General features: G+C 48.4%; 7 protein-coding genes across 7 annotated transcripts; 5 read left to right on the top strand and 2 right to left on the bottom strand.

Annotated features, from left to right (window-relative positions):
- Positions 1–145: 145 nt before the first annotated feature.
- Positions 146–1,703, top strand: FMAN_02206 (uncharacterized protein; the record flags this gene model as incomplete). Its single annotated transcript, XM_041835534.1, has 2 exons — positions 146–195; positions 245–1,703. The coding sequence occupies 2 exons, from the start codon at positions 146–148 to the stop codon at positions 1,701–1,703; spliced, it is 1,509 nt and encodes a 502-aa protein (XP_041685688.1).
- Positions 1,704–1,803: 100 nt separating this feature from the next.
- On the bottom strand, positions 1,804–4,082 carry FMAN_02205 (putative adenylosuccinate synthase; the record flags this gene model as incomplete). The annotated part of the gene is made up of 19 exons (XM_041835533.1): positions 1,804–1,857; positions 1,909–1,935; positions 1,986–2,126; positions 2,179–2,241; positions 2,273–2,363; positions 2,409–2,443; positions 2,493–2,529; positions 2,579–2,724; positions 2,778–2,813; positions 2,866–3,102; positions 3,153–3,184; positions 3,232–3,258; positions 3,312–3,490; positions 3,550–3,588; positions 3,642–3,662; positions 3,725–3,753; positions 3,805–3,861; positions 3,927–3,937; positions 4,049–4,082. 19 exons carry the CDS (start codon positions 4,080–4,082, stop codon positions 1,804–1,806), a joined length of 1,296 nt encoding a protein of 431 aa, XP_041685687.1.
- A 616-nt stretch (positions 4,083–4,698) lies between these two features.
- FMAN_02204 (uncharacterized protein) lies at positions 4,699–6,041 on the top strand (the record flags this gene model as incomplete). The annotated part of the gene is made up of 3 exons (XM_041835532.1): positions 4,699–5,094; positions 5,151–5,286; positions 5,332–6,041. The coding sequence occupies 3 exons, from the start codon at positions 4,699–4,701 to the stop codon at positions 6,039–6,041; spliced, it is 1,242 nt and encodes a 413-aa protein (XP_041685686.1).
- Positions 6,042–6,867: 826 nt separating this feature from the next.
- On the top strand, positions 6,868–7,287 carry FMAN_02203 (uncharacterized protein; the record flags this gene model as incomplete). The annotated part of the gene is made up of 1 exon (XM_041835531.1): positions 6,868–7,287. One exon carries the CDS (start codon positions 6,868–6,870, stop codon positions 7,285–7,287), a length of 420 nt encoding a protein of 139 aa, XP_041685685.1.
- Positions 7,288–11,656: 4,369 nt separating this feature from the next.
- FMAN_02202 (uncharacterized protein) lies at positions 11,657–12,181 on the top strand (the record flags this gene model as incomplete). Its single annotated transcript, XM_041835529.1, has 2 exons — positions 11,657–11,883; positions 11,965–12,181. The coding sequence occupies 2 exons, from the start codon at positions 11,657–11,659 to the stop codon at positions 12,179–12,181; spliced, it is 444 nt and encodes a 147-aa protein (XP_041685684.1).
- Positions 12,182–12,519: 338 nt separating this feature from the next.
- FMAN_02201 (related to transmembrane protein Tex-261) lies at positions 12,520–13,210 on the bottom strand (the record flags this gene model as incomplete). The annotated part of the gene is made up of 2 exons (XM_041835528.1): positions 12,520–12,854; positions 12,907–13,210. 2 exons carry the CDS (start codon positions 13,208–13,210, stop codon positions 12,520–12,522), a joined length of 639 nt encoding a protein of 212 aa, XP_041685683.1.
- Positions 13,211–13,568: 358 nt separating this feature from the next.
- Positions 13,569–14,460, top strand: FMAN_02200 (related to N-methyltransferases; the record flags this gene model as incomplete). Its single annotated transcript, XM_041835527.1, has 2 exons — positions 13,569–13,591; positions 13,641–14,460. 2 exons carry the CDS (start codon positions 13,569–13,571, stop codon positions 14,458–14,460), a joined length of 843 nt encoding a protein of 280 aa, XP_041685682.1.
- Positions 14,461–14,620: the final 160 nt, after the last annotated feature.

Genomic DNA, 14,620 nt, shown 5'->3' with positions numbered 1-14,620 from the left:
CCGCACCGTTAGTCCGTTAGTTAGGTACCGTAATGACTACGCCTCAATCCTTCAACACCAACGCTCACCTTGTCCTCTGCATATTTATCATCACATCCCCCTTCATCTCATCCTCCCTCATCTAAATTCCCCGAGATCATCATAAATGGCCCGCACAGGGATACAAAAAGTAAGAACGGGCTGTAAAACATGCAAGTACGTAACTCTCTCACCAAACACGTTCTATAAGTTAACTCTCAATTAGAGCCCGCAAAGTGAAATGCGATGAGACCTGGCCGCGCTGCAAACGCTGCCTTACAACAGGGCGCACATGCACAGGCTACATCGCTCCACCACCTGGCTCATTCTCATGGACTTCTCTTCTGCGCATCAAACCTCAGACTCTACCTATAGCCAACACAAAAGAAGTCCGCAGCTTATCATTCTTTCATCACGTGGTCGCTCCCGTGCTCTCCGGTCCATTCGATGGATCCTTCTGGACGTATTTCGTTGTTCAGATGGCGCAGTCGGAACCAGCGGCACGTCATGCCGTGTTGGCGATAAGTTCACTCTTTGAGAGCTTTGAACCCACAAGGGAGAGTGTGGCTGATGAGTTTGCGATCATGCACTATAACAAAGCCATAAGTATTCTCACGCGCGATACTAAACCGTGTGTTGATACCGTTTTGTTAGTGTGTATGATGTTCATATGCATCGAGTTTCTACGCGGCAATCGTGAAGCAGCGGTCACACATGCTAGCCATGGCGTACAGCTCCTCAACTCCGAAGGCCACAAATCCCGCCTCGCAAACACCTTTGCGCAAATGAGCGTCTGTCCCCTCTTCTTCATCGAAGTAGGCACCGACTTCCCCCTCCTCCAAGGCGATGACAGCGCGGATCTGAAGAACCCCGTGTTCTACACCATGAGCGAGGCGCAGCACGCCTTGGAGCATCTGAGTATAAGGATAATAAAGCTTGTTCGCGATGGGAATGCGTTTCGGTTGCATGTCGTTGATGAAGCGCCGCAGGAGTGGGTTCTTAATGAACAAGCGGAAGCGAAGCAGGATCTTGAGGCTTGGGGGGTTGCGTTTGAGAGATTTCGGGATAATCGGCCTTTTGGGGAGGATAGCGAGGACTTGCCGACGTTGGCGCTGATTACGAGATATAGGCTTATGAAGACCTGGGTTGTGAATTGTTTTGAGAGAGGAGAGATGGGGTTCGATTGGATGAAGGAGGACTTCATCGCGATCGTGGACTGTGCTCGGAGAGCAGCAGAGTACCACGAGGCTCAACGTACGACACCAGGGAAGTTCATGTTCAACGTTGGATTCAATCCCATGCTTCATTTTACAGTATGGAAGTGCCGCTACCTGTCTCTTCGGGTCGAAGCCCTATCACTCATGCGCCGGTTGTCAAGTCAGCAAGAAGCACTGTGGGATGCAGCGCTGTTATACAACGTGTCGCGGCGGATAATCGAGGTTGAGCACGACATTGATCTATCTGGTGATTGTGATCTTTATGATCAAAGACTACCGCCCGATGAGAACAGAGTAAAAGGTTTCTTCTTTAGAGAGGGGCCAGAGGCAGAGTCGATTATGTGGGATAAAAACGCCGAGACGGTGTATTTTCTCATGGCACATCCCGAGGGTGGTGTGATATATAGGAAGGACTACGTTAAGAACAAGGACTTGGTCTCGGATTGCGGGCTGACTTTTTGGATGTGAGCGAATCTCTGTTTGTAGGGCTATTATTATAGATCCCTGATTTTAGATAGAACAATGCATTGCTGCCAACAGTGGCCCTCATTCTAACATCTCGAATAGTCTAAGCGCGCTTGATCATTGCCTCACGGTCGGGGCCGGTGCCAATGTACTTGATCTAGGAGATGTACGTTAGCAAATTGTCTTCTCCCATATCGGGGCACCATACCTTGACTCCGATGTATTCCTCAATGAACTACACAATTGATCAGTAAAAGTCATTTTTAAAAACAGCGGTCACTGTACCTCGACGTATGCACGCGCTTCTTTAGGCAGCTCCTCGAAGGACTTGGCATTTGTCGTGGGTGTTTGCCATCCTGGGAAATCCTTGTACACAACCTCACATTGATCCAAGATATCCAGATCAGCTGGGTATGACTCGATTTCCTGCAATAACATTAGTGCATCGCCACAGAGTAAGGAATCGTGGAAGGCTTACCTTGCCGTCGATCTTGTAGGCTGTTGCGACGCGGATTGTCTCAAAGGTGTCGAGAACATCGAGCTAAATGACTTTGGTTAGTATTGTGACGAACAACTGATGAACCGAAAGTGCTTGCCTTGGTCAAGTTCAGAGCGGTGTAGTTGTTGATGTCATTGGAATACTTCAAAACCACCAAATCGAGCCTGCATAGTGTTAACAAGTCTCTAAATGAACGCGGCCCTGCTTACCATCCGCATCGGCGTCTGCGGCCAGTGGATGTTCCCTTGACACGTTAGACTAAGTGATTCAATAAAGTGTCGATAGTGTCTCACCCATTCTCGTCCAATTTCTTGGAGCTTGGTTCCGACCCTACAATGAATCAGCCTCATATCGCACTTCTCAACAGCGAGTTACTCACTCTCCCAAGTCTTCGGTCTTGAAGGCTCCCGAGCCCACTCTTGTCGTGTAAGCCTTGACGACTCCGATGATGTCTGTGATCTTGGTGGGATCCAAGGTGAGTCCGCCGATAATACCGGCGAGCGAAGTGTTGGACGATGTTACGTACTACTTCGTCAGCTATTGTGACCCGGTATCGGAGTTGGGTTCATGAAACTCACAGGATAAGAACCATAGTCAAGATCGAGCATGAGCGCCTGGATAGACGAAATCAGCACTGCATCACCAAACTCATACCAAAATTCTCACGTTCGCTCCCTCGATCAGAATGGGAGTGTTGCTCTTCTGCGCTGACTTCATGAAAGATACTCCATCAACAGAATATTTTCGCAGCTTCTCTCGGTACTGCTCAAACTGTGCAAGCTCCTCTTCGACGTCGTATTTGAAGAGATCTCCATAGCGCTTTCGGTAGCCGTCGGCCAAACGTCGAAGCTTCTGCTCGAACAGCTTGGGGTTGAAGACATCGGCCAGTCTAATGCCACTTCGCTATTGGGGTTTAGCAAGCATTCCAAAACTAGTTTTAAGTGCCGTCATACCGCAGCTTTGCAGCTATACGAGGGTCCGATACCTGAAATGGTCAATATCAAGTCATATGCGACATTTTCTCAAACAAACCGCGTCCAGTTGTTCCAATCTTGCCCTCTAGTCAGTGTTAGCCATGTTCAGTTGCATGTGCCACAAGACCCGTGACCAACCTCCGAGCTCCTGTTCCTCAAGTCCATCAGCTGCGATGTGGAGCTGTAGATCGATGTGCACTCGATCAGACACACGAATTCTATCGTGGACCGCCTCAAGCCCCTTGTCCGATAGATCTTGTAGCTCCTTGAAGAATTGCGGCACGTTGAACACTACTCCGGAGCCGATGAAGTTCATGCTATTATATGTCAATTGACTCGGTCGCTGGCTGCGTTTCAGACAATGGGTTGATAGTACCATTTCGGGTTGATGAGTCCGGAAGGAAGCAAGTGGAAGCTAGCAGTCGATCAGTCGTCGTAGAACTCGTAGCTCGAGCGTCGGTTTGTTACCTGTACGAAACTCCATTGGCACTGCTGGAGTTAATTATCCATTTATACGAAACGGTTTCCACCAAGAAACATGTCCAACTCACACGATAGAGTGTCCTGCATTATGACCTCCCTAATCTTCATTTAATAACTGATCGCCTCGGTCGGTTGTGTTATGACTCACAGCAGCGCGAGCGCAGAGTTTAGCCTCCGGGGCAAGGATATCGGTCAGCTTTCCTTTCTATACCATGAGCATGTCAGTATTTCATCTCCCAGTTGTCTTCCAATCGTCTTGGAAACACGTACGCCCTCATCTCCTGTTGAGCAGGAAGTATTAGCGCATCAAGGAACATCAATGCCATTGCCAGCGGAAACTTGAACCAGCAGAGTCCGCATAACATTTCAAAGCTGTAATAGCGCGTACATACCCCATTGGGAGCCAAGAATGATCGTGATGGCCATGTTAAAGATCGAAACGACGGTTCTCGGTGGTTGCGTTGTTGTCGTTTGGAGAAAATCATTGAGATGGCATGCAGGAAGAAGAACCACCCCACCATGACATGCCCCGCCGGATAAACAGATTCCCCGAAGTCGCGACATCGGAAGCGCATACATTTGAGATTCTCCCCAGACCCGCGAGATGTTCTTCTAGCACCCTCACTCTTAGCCTAAAACAATCGCCGTAGGTTTATGTCAGTCAACACTTACAATGATACTCTGTCGCATTATTTTCAATCTCAGATCCTATTTTAGGCATTTTGACCTCTCGAATTAGGTTTAGCCTTCATCTGTTACCACTCTGCAAGATATCCCCTGTGAGCTAACCGCCTTTAGTCTAGCATCCCTTCCCTTAAGGCTGAGCAATGGATCCTTCGTTTCCAATCTAATTACGCGATTGGCCAGCTCGCATTTGACTGCGCACTCTTTGGCGAGCATGCCATCCAACTCGCATTTCACCATGTCGGACTCAATGAGGCATTGCAAACAACCTCAATTATAGAAACAGAAAATATACTTATAAGGCCCCCAAATCCCATCTCATCATGTATCTGTATCATTCTCACTATCAACATTCAATATGCATTCTAATCTTGGAGCTCTTATTCTTTATCTCCTCTCGGGATCTGCTTTAGCATCTGCAATCCCTGCCCAAACACAATCCCACGATGTTACCCTTTTAGCTCGTGAAGCGACAGAGACAGCTGCGCCAGAGGGATGGTTCACCACTACGAAAAACATCGCTACTATTGGCGGTACAACAGATAAATACGTGACCATCCCTGCCAAAACAATCTCAATTGTCGTCCCAACATGTGTCCAAACTCTCGAGCCCGATGAGAACGGATATCTACCCCCAGGAACATGCAATGCCCACTGGAACTACTATCCCAGCTTTGCAGCTGCTGTAGTGTTCGCTTTACTTTTCGCGGCATTGACTGGTGTGCACATTTGGCAAGCTGCTCGGTATAAAAAGGTCCGTATGTTTTACTTTTGTTGTGCGCTGTGTTAGGATGAAGCTGACTGGTATAGACATGGTGTTGGGTTATTATCATGGCGGGGATCTGGGAGACAATGGCTTTCACCTTCCGAGCGATAAGCACGAAACATCAGCAAAGCACGGGAGTGCTCTTGACGTTTAACATCTTTATACTTCTCGCGCCAATTTGTATGTCAATTCTATTCCCTGGCATCGCATTACTAACAATGGCAGGGGTTAATGCGTACGCATACATGACTCTCGGTCGAATGGTCTACTACTTCATACCCTCTCAGTCCCTACTCCGCATGCCTGCTGCTACATTGGCTGCTATCTTCGTTGGCCTGGATATCCTATCATTTATTGTTCAGCTCATCGGCGGAAGTATGTCTGGGCCTGGATCACCACCTGACGAGCAGATGAAAGCCGTGCATATCTACATGGGTGGTATTGGTCTCCAAGAGTTCTTCATTGTCATCTTTGTTGTCCTCTGCTTCCTCTTCCAAAAGAAGATGCACACGATTGAGCGCCAGCATCAGGGTCTCAAGGCTTTCGCCACATCCGACTGGGGCATGCTTCTCTGCACGCTATACTTCTCACTTGCCATGATCTCTGTGCGCATTATCTACCGACTCATTGAGTTCTCTGGCGGAATGGGTCAAGATAATGCTCTAGTTACACATGAGGTGTACTTCTACATTCTTGAAGCAGCACCTATGTTTCTGGCGCTATTGGCGTTCAATGTTGTTCACCCAGGAAGGATCATGACGGGTCCTAACTCGGACATGCCTGGATTGTTCTCGTTCATCAAGAACAAGATTCGGGGGCGGAAGGGAAAGCAGCTGTTGGACGACCGTAGCGACAGTGATGTTGAGTTGAATACCCGGTACGAACCGACTAGAGAGGTTGGGCATTATGATACTGAGCCCCCGCGTTATGGATAGGTTGACTTTGGGTTGCTGTTCGATAGAGGGAGTTTTGGGCCTAAATTTTGATCTGAGTGGTTTGCTTAGGAGTTTGGTATGATATGCAACATTTTGTCCCTTGTTAGTTTTTTATATAGTAGAGTCTAGAGATACCTTATTCCATTGCTTTCTTGACAGAATTGCTTAAGAGCCTCCCTACCAAATAGCGATGTATATTTTCCCATGATTATACCCCCTAAAAGTAGTTGGTGTAGTAGATTAAAAAAAGCTTGAGTATTGGGACAGCTTCAGGGTAATACTCATGACACGTAAATCCGGCCATCCTCAGGAATCTCTTGATTGCAACATCATCTCTGGAGTTGGATAATTGTACTGCTTTCTAGCAATATCGAAAATCGCAATCGAAAATCGCAGAAAAAATTGTTTAGAAATCGTTTTTGGCCTTTTGGTCTGCGGATTGTCATGGTAGGAATCTCTTCCCTCTCTTTCTTGGTCTCAAGGTCACGGTACGAAAATCCGGGGATGTGGGCTTGTGGAGCTTGAATGAACCACGGCGTTGATGCAACGTCAAACAATACACTTGAACCTCTTTAGGATGATACCACCAATTGACCTTGTGTCACAATTGAAATGTCGCCATTCTTTGTCTCGGCTCAAAGCGGCTTGTGATTTTCGTTTCTCAAGTATGCGTTGTGATGTCATTCTTCTTGACGTCACCATATCGTAGAGGAGCTTGACTTCACCTCACCGCAAGCTCCCAAGCTCAACTCGCAATAAACAAACCATCAACACAAACACAATAAGATATCTCTCAAAAAAATTGACCTATTAATCAATTTACAAAATGCGCTTCCTAACCACTCTCCGCCCAACCACCCGTATCGCCCCGCCCATCCCCATCCGTCCCTTCCACGCCGCCCGCAATTTGTATCAAGACAAAGCCAAAGACAGCAACGGGAGTTTTATTGACGGCCTCGCAGAGAGCGAAGCCAAGGGACGTACAGGCGGCGGCGAACCCCTCGACGCTACGTCTAAGAACGCACCTCCCCAGCCTAAAGTGTCGAACCAGAGTATCCCAGGGAACCAGACTGATGAGTTGACGGAAGAGCAGAAGAAGGAGGTTGAGGAACATAATAAGGACTTTGATAAGAAGCATGATCGCGGTAATGTTGCGCCGGGGGATAAGGTTGATAAGAAATTCTGGGGCGGTGAGAGGCATGGGGAGAAGGACAAGGAGAGTGCGACACCGCCCAAGGAGAAGTGAGGACGGAATGATGATAGTCTGTATGTCAATGGATGGGATGTGGAGAACTCAAAGACCCGCGGATGATAAGTACACGTTATTTATGGGGCCAATGGAATCAGTTTTACGCGTCTGAATGTTGTCGTGGCGTGGTGTTTGCCCATTCCATACAAGAGCCTCTGGTGACTTATTCGTTTTGCCATATTCTTGGAACCACCAGGATAAACTCGAGGTCCAAAGATCTGCTTAAGTCGATCTCTAGAAGCAGCGTGCTCATCTAGTGTTTGTAACCAAGCCCCTCAGCTCAACGCATCATCTCCACTGCCTCCCAGTATGGAGACATCATGTTGACTTCCTCTACCCCAGAGTGACTGATTCCGAAGCTCGAAATCACCCTATGCCTACTAGATACTCGCTCAAGAACTGAGATCCTGCCCAAGCATCCATCCTTCTCCTCGATAGCGTCTTTGCTGCTATCAGTCTTGGGAAGTGGATCTGACTGGGCCATCTCCCACTAGCCAATCATGGCCGACAGATTACAGTTTCAGCCAATCACATAACACGGTGTACTGTCATTCTTCACAAGTAGAGCCACATCTCATCCCCCATGCAGATGTTTTCGAAGGGCCTCGCTTCATTTCTCCATCTCGGGGGTGTACTTGTACGACACCGGGCCATAGTACAAGACCCCAGCATCATCGGTCTTCTTTCGTTGACTTACCAAGCATCTTGCCATGTCTCGGCTAAAGAAATAACACTGCAGATCAAATTCAGCAAAGACCGTAACGCGGAACAACTTTGTGGTGTTGATCATGGGCTTGGGCTTCGGTTCCACCATAGTAACCCAATATGGAGATCTAAAGTGCTAAGTTGTGTTGCAGGAGAGGTCTCCGGGCACCTGCATAAGTTGGGCTAAGATCTCAGTAAGTACCTCGCATGGCGCAAGTCGCCAGCGTTTGAAGAGTCTCCCTTAGGATAATCCGGCAATTATATCCGCAATAGCTCCGCACTGCTTCTGATAAGGCACTGTCGAGCTACTCATCTTCTAGGATGTTATTTCGGTAGTAGCAAGCCGAGGTTTGGTCGTGTGTAAGCCTCTGTATGGCTCTGGAGAAGCCCTAAGCTGTCTTTCTTCTCCACCGCAAGCTGGCTCTTAACATCGATGATCTCTTTATCGGCATTCACTCGAGACATACAGCTAATATAAAGATTAATTGCATGTTGAAGCTGTTCATCTGACACGGCGCCGTATGCGGTATGTGCGATAGCGAACCCACATCATCCAGGTCTGCATGTACATGAGATGCTTCGGGTTGTGGACAACACTGCGGTGGCATCAGAGATCTTCTGGAAAGCGTGCCGGTTGGTACTAAGGATCATGTGTCCAGATAGGATATCCTCAAGGCCATGAGCGGATTGGGCCATTGTATAGGGAGACTAGGGACTTCCACTGTTAAGGAGCAGGAAGAAAAGAGTGTGTGAAGGTTGGATTGTTTAAAGTGGGTTTGAAATCCAGACACCGGGACGATGTCACCTGCACATTGAGTACCGTGAGGTGGCCCAGAACCACCCACCAGTCCCCTCAACCTAAGCGTAGGAACGGCTTAAAGTGCCTCAATGATCCCCCGAGCCTTGGGAGAACTGAAAACATTTTCTTATCTTTGAGTATGAGCAAATCTTGTGATGTTTCTGGCTGTGTTCTAAAAAAGCATGGTCTGGTGATGTCATAGGACAACAACCTACCTTTCGGTTCCAATCAGGCATCTATCTTCACCATACTCTTACTCTACTCTGAGAAAGGAAACAGTTCGCAGAAGAAAAGAAATATATATAAAGGAGCGTGCGCAATACCTGCTTCGCTTCTTTGCCGTTTGCACCAAGATATCTGGAAGTTCACGAAAGCATCCATAGCTTATGTCTCCAATCTCCTGAGCGCAACTTTGTTAACTCAACGCACCCGGTATATAGAGGCTCACGCGGAAATGGCAATTACTGTCTGACTTGCGATAGCAGGGGTCATCCTTTTTATCTCTTCAAACTACCTACCCACATCCAGTTAAATCGTTAAGCATAGCGGCTGATAGGTGTCGTACCTGCCGAGGTGAGGTTCGCTCCAGAGTTGACCGAAGCTTCTGGCTCATTTCTAGATCAGCCTAGCGGTGCCAGAAGAGCGAAACGTCTAGCAGAACCAATGGACCATGGTGACGCGCGGTCCTCACGGAACAGATTATCCTACTCCAGGGTAGTCGCGATGTGATGCTTACTGAGAATTGAAGCTTGTTCGAGACTCAATCTTGCAATTTCGGCGTTCCAGGCTCAGGGTCATCCAGGGCGGTTCGGCTCAACGCGGCCCCACTTCTCCCTGGCAGCTTGAGGATGATCAGCAGGGGTATAGTGACTACTTAGAGGTTATTTCCAGTTACCTCATCTGTGTCGATAAACACCGCGTCATCTATTACCCCACCATTAGACAACGTCGTTTAGAGGGCACTGTATAATACCGTTCTGTCCTAACTACTGTAAGACTGGGTCGCATTTGGTGAGGGCTGTATCGAAAGTACAGGATGACTCTCCTCCGTCAGGCAACGAGCTTGACTGCTATAGCGGCACCAGGGACCGTCCCCTAGCATCTTATGATGAGGCTCAAATGACTAACGTACCACAAGTTGTGATTGCTACCAACTATTGCGCTTTAATGCAAACAATAAGTTGTCTCTTGATGCCTTGATTTCTCGTCGACAGAGTTCCAACTCGATGCGGAAAGATGCCGCTTGCTTTTGAGAGAGCTAGAATTCTAGCTGGGATGGAGATGTGATTAGCCTTACTCGTGGTGATCCCTGAAGACTGCACAAGTTGACAATCACAGGCTCCCGCCCAACCTACAATAGAGGTGTTTGAAAGTGAGAAAACGAACACTTGATTCGTATCTCCAAAGAGTAAAGAGGGCTTGGCTAACTGTGGATGCCAACTGGCATCGAAACCTCCCAATGAAGAACTATCCAGACGAACAAGGATGATGTAAGATACGGTAAGTACTAGGTACTAGGTGTGAGTACCTATGTGTTCATTGGCTGGCTCACCGGCTTCACCGGCTTCACCGACTTCACCTTGTTCGTTCACCTTGCTCACCTTGTTTCTAGCCCAGTGTCAAGGCTAGCGCTATCTTTGCGCCACCCTTTGGGGTTCTGACCAGGACTTTGTCCAATTAAAACACAGTATCTTTTCCTGCAGTTGGCACTTTCTAGCCCAAGTGATCGACTGATTTGACTGTGATGTATGATCCTTGCCTCAGCAGTTGAATCTCCAAGCAGGCGTTGAAGGTGACTGCCCAGATGCATCTCTTTCTCACAAGGCGTACGCGCAAGGCGTCCGCGTAAGGCGTCCGCGTAAGGCGCCCAAGGGCACCAACTCAGGTTTACACGGTGTAGCTAAAATGTTAAATGCAACTATGCCCCCACAAGAACATTTAGATACACATGAGGCCAAATTGACTCTACCTAAGGGGTAAGAAAAAACAACCCCTCGATGGGTGGAACGCCAGCGAATTGTGGTGTATCTTAAAAGTTAGTGTCGTTTATGTTTTCTCCCCAAGGGGTCACTTCACCGCTGACAAGCTGCTGAAGTTGCTGAACCGCACTTCCCCGCAATCAAACAACCAACACCCCTGGGCGCCACCTGCCGTTGCTTGTGTTCTCGTGAGGGTGCATCGGCCTCGATATACATTATACCTAGGTACCTACCTCAGGTACTTAGATAATGCTTTCTACTACCTACCTTAGTAGGCAGTAGGTAGTATTCCTGCTCTGAAGCGAACAGAAGAGGCCGAGTTTCTTTATTCCTTTTTGTAACTTGGGCTTCGATTATAGAAAAACGATAGTGATTGGATGACTTTCACCTCGACTATAGCCGTTAATAATTAACACGAATCTATTTGTGTTTATTTCTTTGATGCTGATGTTTTCAGCTCGATGACGAGCTCGGTACTCGAATCACCCGGAGAATCAGATGACAGAGTCGCAACTTTGTCAGGGGTATCCCAAATGTTTGAGGATCGTGGAAAGGCGAACCAAACCCATCATTAAAAGCCAACTGGAAAAGGCGAACCAAAACTGGATGGCGAACTAGTACTCTGCTTCAAGGCAACGGAAGTTTATAACAGTACTCCCCGTCTAGTCGAGTCCAAAAGTACCTAGGTACCTGCCAGAGCAAGAACCAAGTTCAATGATGATTTTGGGTGTGGACAGCCCTGGGTATAAAAAAACTTGGGTACTGGCCTCGTTATGTATCCTTCAAGGCCAGTATATAAATGTTTTCATTTGCCTTTCGTTTTTATATCTTGTAGTCCCAGAGCCAAACCACAAGCACATTATCCCATACTCATCCATTCAAAATGTCAACCCCTTCCCGCGCTCAAGTCCCTCGTCGAGGGAACCCATCACCCAACAGTGTTCATCAGAGCACTAAATACTCAGAGCAGACGAACGCTTGGCTTCGAGAGGGCCAAAACGATATGCCCTGGAACAACATTGATTCGGTTGAAATGTCTAGCAATGACAACTCTGAGTCCAACCCAAACACTACCGCTTCCCACAATCCCGCCGCTCAGGGCAGTGCCAAGTAGGCCTGTCTTGAAGTACCAAGGTGCTCTTGATGCCTCCCTCTGGGACCGAACATAACTGACATGATCCATCCCCATAGGCAAGCGTTAAGTCATCCTCATAGGCCACACTACTTCGTCCATCAACGTCCCACTCAAAGCCCTCAGCGCAGTAGTCGACATGGCCACGACTTGACTCGGGCCCCAGAACTCGAACGACAGCACAAGAGACACACAAGATGCATGGTTGCATACAGTAGAACACAAGATCTCTGTATTGGCGTGCTCAATGTAGACCTTGCTAGTTCAAACTGGTGAAGCACGGGATATCTATGTACATCAACCTCCCCGGTGGGAGCGATGATAATAGCCCTGTATAGTTTGGTCAGCACTCTGACAAAACAGGAACATGTAGACAGAACAAGATGTGCCGGTGGGTATCAGGAAACTTATAATGGAATCATACAAGAATTCTTGTCAAATACAATCTAGCGTGAAGTTTGTAGGTCATCATTTGGGAGGGGGTAGTGCTGCAAGTGAAATGAATAGTGACTTACTCAGCATAGATGTGTCCATTTGGATCGAACGAACATTCGGTTCGTCCATGTTGCATCCTCATCCGTACTATGATCATAACAATCCAGCCCGCGCAACCTTTACGGCCGAGCCAGTCCAGGTGAAGTGGTCCCAAAAATTTGACCGATCGTCCCACGAAATTGGTCAACAAGAGCCTTGATCATGCCTTGAGGCTTGCCTCTTCCATCAAGCCCATGGACAGGCTCAGTACCCATCGTCGGGAGAACATTGTCGCCAGCAGACAGACTAACGAACAGCGCGAATGGCACAAGCCAAACACAAAGTCCAAAATACGACGCGATTTGCGCGAAGCTAGGAACATCGGCCTTGTCGTAGTACGAGGTACGTTGGTACGCGCGCGACTGCGTATCGGAGAAATGACGGAACCAGACATAGTGATTGACCAAAACGAGAACTATATCTCGTTAGTAACGACTCAAACTTCCCGCCAGCCAAAGGCAGCATACCACATGATGCCAGGAACAACGGATCCGACAACTTCACAAAAGGAAAGCGTCTCATATTCCCCAGGTACACCACATGCGACACGATCGTCAAGACAGTAGCCCAGAAGGGCAGACCATCAACCAGCCATAGAACCGTCTGAATGCCAATGACGCTGTAGATAAGACGCGTCAGGAACCGCTTCGCGATAACGCTGTGCTCCTCGACGAGCTCGGACAGGTAGTATAGACCCGAGGCGATAGCAAGGGTCAAGAAGCAGAAACCCAGGAGGGTTCCTATGTAGCCGACAAGAGGTAGAATCCACATTTTGCGTTGCGTTGTGTTTGGGCGCAAGCAATGGTTTGAGTTGGAGCTCACATGTTGGAAGGAGGGGAGATGGTTATCTGCAGTAGGTTGAAAAGGAGATGTTTTGGACACGGTTTTAACTACCAATCAATTGCTCCATTCGTCGGCGAATAGAGACTCCGATTCCGATCGTGGTGGGGGTCACCGCTAAGAAGTTGGCCTTATCGATAGCCACGAAAAAGTCGTTTTTGCTCAACACCGGGAAATCGGCGATAAGGTGCAGCTCCAGGCTTCGTGACCCATTCATTTATTACAATTCTTAATCCGACACTGGAGATCTGGAATACTCTCAAAAGTCATTTGAATTACAGTCGCAACCATGTCTCGTCCTGAGGATACCCTGTATGTCACCACCACCCCGCCATCATGCCCCTCAAGCTCACAGAAACAGTGCCGCCGACGTCCACTATGACGATACCGAAGCGCGCAAGTACACAACAAGCTCCCGAATCCAAAACATTCAGGCCTCTATGACACGAAGAGCCCTCGAACTCCTCGATCTCAAGTCACCGTCCCTTATTCTCGACGTTGGCTGCGGCAGTGGTCTTTCCGGCGAGATCCTCTCCTCAATCGAGCCCGAAGAAGGCGGCCCTCACACATGGATCGGAATGGACGTCTCACCATCAATGCTGGACATTGCACTACAGAGAGACGTAGAAGGTGATCTGATGCTAGCAGACATCGGCCAAGGCGTACCCTTCCGAGCTGGTACTTTCGACGCAGCGATCAGCATCTCCGCTATCCAATGGCTCTGTAGTGCCGAAACAAGCGATACATCGCCCTTCGGCCGCCTAACCCGCTTCTTCAACGGTCTTTACGCATCACTCAAGCGCGGCGGTCGAGCAGTCTGTCAATTCTACCCCAAGAACGATGAGCAGCGCCACATGATCACCCAAGCCGCCGTGAAAGCCGGCTTCGGCGCCGGTATGCTCGAAGACGACCCCGGCACCAAGAACCAGAAGCTGTACCTCGTCTTGACCGTCGGAGGCGGTGATATTCAGAAGAAGGGCGGTGATATCACTGGTGTTGTTGAGGGTATGGAGGGTGTGGATGTTGAGGATGCGAGAAGGCAGATTAAGGCGCATGCTCCGAATATGTCAAAGGGTAGTAAGGCGTGGATCGTCAAGAAGAAAGAGCAGATGGAACGGAAGGGAAAGATTGTTAAGGCGACATCCAAGTACACTGGACGAAAGCGACGGATACAGTTTTAGGCTTGTGTGTTGGTTTGGCATTGTATGGCGTTGGGTGGGAAAATCTTTCGTTCTAGACCTTTCAATTTGATACGGATACCCTTTGAAGTTCATTCAGTTTCCTCTTTGACGAAAGAGACCTTTGTATTTTGATGCCTACACCAGGAGTATGGTGCTTTTC

Source organism: Fusarium mangiferae, assembly GCF_900044065.1.
Source record: "Fusarium mangiferae strain MRC7560 genome assembly, contig: FMAN_scaffold010, whole genome shotgun sequence".
Classification (NCBI taxonomy): Eukaryota; Fungi; Ascomycota; class Sordariomycetes; order Hypocreales; family Nectriaceae; genus Fusarium; species Fusarium mangiferae.
Note: the sequence above shows the minus strand (reverse complement) of the source record. Positions and strands in the feature narration are given on the sequence as shown.